We start from the raw sequence: 5,492 nt of genomic DNA, 5'->3' as shown, positions 1-5,492 counted from the left end.
CCGACGTCTGTCTCTGTCTTCAAATCAAATGTAACTGTGAGAGAACTGTAACATTCGAGGTTTTATTTTGTTTTTTTTCCTGCTCATCTCAGTGGACGTCACTGCAGAGACAGAATGATGTCATTTATGAGGAGATTTACCAAAAACAACCTTCACGTTTATCAAACGGTTCATGATTCTAACAAACAGTTGATGATTGGAAATATCTGGGTTTGGTCGTGTTTTTTTGTTTTTTTTTCTGCTACAATGTTCCAGTGAGGGAAGAGTTGAACTGAGGCAGAAAAAGATGAAATAGAAATAGAATGACCTGAGGTGGAGGTGAGACAGACTGATGAGGGGTGAGGTTTTTTTGTAGATCTTTTACTGAACCTTCTCAGGTGAACTGACCTTTAATGTAACGCATGTTCCTGAGGAGCTGAGCTCCACTGCATGCTCCACACTCTGAATGTGCACGAAATACATGAAAATGATTTGTTTGTCTCACGACATGAAGACAAAGATTTCTACTGGACGCTGTCGAACCTGCAACCCTGACCAGAGCAGGTGGACGTGTTCTGTGTCAGTTCTACACAAAGTTGTTTGTTTTTGTTCCTGCATAGAAACGAACACAGTTTAAGCAGAGAGTGTGGGAGGAGAACGGCTGCAGTGACCCCAACCTTTAAAGCTGTGGCACCAAAACGGTTTGAAATGATTCTTGTTCAAACTTCGTCTGTTTTGTTGTTGGTTTGTCAAAAACAGAAACCTGACGGTGGAAAGAAACCAAATGATAACGTTCTACATGAAGGACCTTTTCTAAAAGCAGGAGTTCTGGTCAGATATCTGTTCAAATTTTAAATTAATCTAATTGTCATTTCTGTTCTTTATGTTCCACCGTGCAACAAAGGAGAAACTGGAAAATGAAATTAACCGTCTTTATTCTTCATTTTCAATTCCGTCCTCGTACTCGTGTCCGTTTCTGTCGGTGCATTCTCTGATGTTTATGCACAACGACTGATACTGATGATGTCACTTCCTCCTGAAAGTCTTTAAAGTCTTAACATCAGAAAATATTTTACTGACAAACAGTCGCCGTCCGCCTCTGGGTGGGTCGTGGCCCTTTCTGGTCCGCTGGCCCCGAGTTTGAGACTCCAGAGGTTTTAGGAAGTGTGACATGCAGCTTCATTGGTTGGGGTTGACGGTCAGTTTGACGGTCAGTTTGACGGTCAGTTTGACGGTCAGTTTCTTCGTTGACCCCTTTAACATGTACAGACTCAGTTTGTTCTGAAACGTCAGACGTTTGAACAGTTTATTTTGATGAATGACTTTAGAGAATATATATATAGAAATATATTGACTTTATATACAGTAGTTCATCTATGCCTCATGTATTGCGTATTATTCTCCCTGTATATTCTCACACAGAACGCATTAGCACCTTTAAAACCTACACGAAAGTCTTTTGAAATAAACTCTTGTTATAAATAACTTTGTTTGTTTCACGTCAGTTTCTTTGTCGACGACGCCAGGTTTCCACAAAGATGTATTTTATTAAATTATCCAAACATTGTAAGTGAACAGTACCACCGTACCGTCGTGACTTTTCACAGACATGGAAACCAGATTTGGATAAATGCACTTTACAAAATTCAACAGAACAGAATCTCTTCAGGACAAAACTGTTCAACGACAACTACACGACTGGCAAAAAGGCAACAGAGTAAAAACAGGTGAAGTTTTTTTTTTTGTTTTGTTTTTTGTCAGACATTCAGGTGAATGAGAGAAAAGAATAAAAGAAAACTCACAAAAGTACGAGGGTACAACCCCAAAGACTAAAGGTCAAAGTCTAGTGCACACGCCGACAGTGAAAAGCCGCTCTGTGACAAATGTAACCGTTACGTTTGAACAACAACGTAAAGTAGAAAAATGGAGGAGACGCAGCCGAGGGAACGCTTCGACAAAAAGACAAAAAAACAAGAGGCAACGTTTGACAAAAGTCAAATGAACTGAACAGACACAGAAACATCTGGACTTGACGGACACACGGTAAAAAAACAACAACAACAACAAGAAGAAGAAGAAGACTTGCATAGGACTTTGTTTTTTTCCTGCTGCATAGACGAGGAACACAGCATTATCTGAAGGTCAGAGGTCAGAGGTCAGGAGAGAACGGAACTGAAGTCCAGACACAGAGTGTCTGGACAGAGGAGCAACGCTGAGGTGATGATGATGATGAAGAGCTGACATCGTGTCCTTCAGACTTCAAACCTTCTGAGGACATATTCATGGTTGTCAGATTTAATGACTTTCCTGTCATTAAAGACTTCTTTTTCTGTGAACGTCATTTTTAGCTGAACTCACATTCCAACATGAAGACGTCACTAATTGTGACGTTCGACTGAACCCCGGCTTCGAGGAGGAAACGACAAGATCTGTAAAGACTTTCCACCAGGTGAAACCCACCTGGTCTGTCCCCGTGTAACGTCTTCAACCATGTGTGTGATGCAGGACACGGTCTGACATCGGCTGAAACGTTTGGACGTAACGTTGACCCAACGATATCAGACCTGGAACCTGGTGACCGTTGTTACAGCCACTCACTGCAGCAGGTGGTCACATGACCTCCTGTGACCCACAGCACCAGTGGGCTGCACAGCATGTAGCCCTTAGAATGGGACATGGTTTTTGGACGGCGTCCAAACTCCATCTGTAGAATTGGGATTAAATGAAAAGAATAATCCAGCATAAGATTAGAGCGACATTGTTGATGAAGAGGAGGAGTTGATGAAGGAGTTTGGTGGCAGCGACTCAGTTAAGATGTCCGTACATTCAGCGGCGAGTCGGGCCTCGGCTTCAGTGCATATTGCTCAGAGTTTGGATGCAGCGGTGAATAAACTGGATCTGTCTGTGATGAAAGAACCGAAGAGCAGCAGCTGCAGCCGGGACGCTGCAAATACTTCAACATGGATTCAAACGGGGCTAAATGTAGGGTCGGGGCTCAGTTAAAGCACACAGGGCGATGACGACGGCCGCCCGGAAATAAAAGCAGCTGCAGACGTCACTCACATTCATCAAAGGCTTTGTAGTTTTTTGTGGCCACTTCTAAGGAATACTTCAGGAACCAAATGTGGACGTGTTTATGTTTTTGAAAAAAAAAAAGTGCTTTTAGGAAAGGTGATAATACGGTGGAGTGTTCCGTCCTCATTAAAAGTGAAGAACGTCTTTATTATCTGGGAGTCACACGGCGGAAAATCTCATCTTAAAATTAATGAGCTGCAAACCTTAACATTTAACACCTTTTTACTGCTTTAGTTTTCACTGGGAAATATTCACAGAACCCTGAAGGAATGAAACACCACTTTCCAGTTTCTCTGGGATGAGAAAAACAAAACAAAACCAACATTCTTTCCTCCAACAGAGTAATTAGGAACAGCACCACACGTTGGTTGTTGGCGCCGTCACAGTTTGAGGCAGTGAAGCTCTGCCGCTTCAATCTCCCTTTAGAAAAAGTGCCATTTTTAAAAACATTGGCACAGAAACTGAAGGCATCGAGGAGGAACACTGGGATTTGATATGTGATATTGTTTGGAGTCTGGAACAGTCGAGGAGCGGAGACTGCACACGTCCCTCGGCGCCTGTTTCATTAAAGAAAACTTTTCTTTTTTTTTTCCCTCTTTTCTTTTTAACACTGAAACACACACTTAAAGCATGACGTAACACAGATGCACAAAAAGCACATTGTTCTCCCTTCTTCTGACCAAGTCTTCTCCTGGTTGACCCTGAACGACCTGACAGCAGGTGGCGCTGCTGCTCTCTCCGCGGCGGCCGTTAGTACTCGTGTCTGTCGGTCTTCTTCGAAGATGAGACGCAGCTTTAACTGCTCGACAGTCGGTGGTAGAAGTAGACGTAGCCCAAGTCTTTTGGAGGTCTTTCTGACAGACACACCTTGTGGTCGTTGTAGATCACCCACCTGAGAGAGAGAGAGAGAGAGCGGAGACAAGTCACGTTTGTTTGTTTGTTTGTTTGTTTGTTGTGTTTTAAAGGGCTCTCCACAACTGATGTTGTTATTCATTTATTTTTTGCTGATAGTTAGTAGATAAGATTTCAATTTAATCACTGAGAGAAGAAAATAAAAAACATTCAGAGTAATTGAATTTTCAAAATGGAAATGATTACAGAACGAGTGAATCATGAAGTAAACAACAACAACAACAACAACAACAACCGCCCTCCTTTTTAATAAAAATATTGGACTGACCTGGTTTAAACTTTGAATGTGAACCAGGGGCAGTGACTGTGTGTTTTCTAACCTTCATCACAGTAATGGTTGATTGTGTGGAACTCACCTGCCTTCCTTCTTAATGTGACAGACATAATGTCCAGACATGGTGGACGCCCCCATGTGGCTGATGAAGCCAAAGAGCTCGTACCCTGGAAAATAAAGATGTAAAATCCTGAGTGATGATGAACCAACGTTGTAATGATTCAAAATTCAAAATGTAAAATAAAGTGTATTTGCATAAATCGGTTTTTGTTTCAGTCTGGAGCTGCGTCTCTGCGACAGACGGTTCTGGTACAAATGTGTCATGAAGAACTGTGGCAGGAAGTCCGAACTCTTTTTTTGCAGCGCCCCCTTCTGTAGAAAGCACTGTGAGGCAGTGATGTCATCACTCTGACTTGAACGAACTCTGTCCTTCGTGTTAATCTTTTTGTTCGTTTTGTCTCGTCTTCACTAACGTTTTAAAGTATTTTAAATTTATATCTTTACTTCACAAAACTACGTACTGCGTTTACGAAGTACAGGAAGTGTTACTCACGTCCCGGCCCGTCTTTGACCCGCGGACCTCCTGATTCTCTGTCTGGAGAAAGTGTGGAGTCGCTGTGTGAGTTGGCGTTGGAGAAGATGTTGTCGTTGGGCTCCGTGTCGGCCATGTCTGAGAGAGCGTCACCGTCTTCCTGCTCCGGGTGGGTGAAGATCCAGTCCAGGGCTCGTTCAAGGTTGTTGTTCTGTGAAAGCAGAGGTCACATTTTTACACACACTGACACACACACACTAGGACTCTGTTTCAGAGGCTGAACCTCAACTGAAATATTTACAGGAACACTGGGAAAACGACCAGAGAACAGGGTTCAATCATCGACCTCTCGTGTTCAGACGATAAAATCATCAAAGTCTGTCTGTTTCTCTGGTGTCATTAAAAATATATATATAATTATTTATATAAATATATCTCAAACAAATGTTAAGATTCTTTTTATAAACAACTGAGAAGCGAGAAGTGAGTTCTGAATAATGTGTAACAACAAAAAAATATAAATATATTTAATTGACTCTTTCCTTTGTTAAATCTACTCAACGGTGAAAACTGTATGATCACAACAAAAGGCACAAAGTTGTTTTATATTAAACTGCATTAAAAACCAGAAAAGTTCAACTGCAGTAACAGCAGCAGCAGCATCAGCAGCAGCAGCAGCAGTAACAGCAGCAGCAGCAGCAGCAGTAACAGCAGCAGCAG

At 42.1% G+C, this 5,492-nt stretch overlaps 1 protein-coding gene across 1 annotated transcript in view; it reads right to left on the bottom strand.

Moving 5' to 3' along the window:
• Window positions 1-445: 445 nt before the first annotated feature.
• The window catches only part of usp13 (ubiquitin specific peptidase 13), a 27,905-nt gene continuing 22,858 nt past the window's right edge, over window positions 446-5,492 (bottom strand). Inside the window, 3 exon segments of the mRNA XM_017031238.2 lie at window positions 446-3,946; window positions 4,323-4,407; window positions 4,794-4,983. Of these exon segments, the coding sequence (XP_016886727.1) occupies window positions 3,850-3,946; window positions 4,323-4,407; window positions 4,794-4,983 (372 nt within the window). The 3' untranslated portion in view covers window positions 446-3,849.

Source organism: Cynoglossus semilaevis, chromosome 2, assembly GCF_000523025.1.
Source record: "Cynoglossus semilaevis isolate Cse_v1.0 chromosome 2, Cse_v1.0, whole genome shotgun sequence".
In the NCBI taxonomy this organism is placed as follows: domain Eukaryota; kingdom Metazoa; phylum Chordata; class Actinopteri; order Pleuronectiformes; family Cynoglossidae; genus Cynoglossus; species Cynoglossus semilaevis.
The sequence above is the reverse complement of the archived record's forward strand: the minus strand, read 5'-3'. Positions and strand labels throughout refer to the sequence as shown.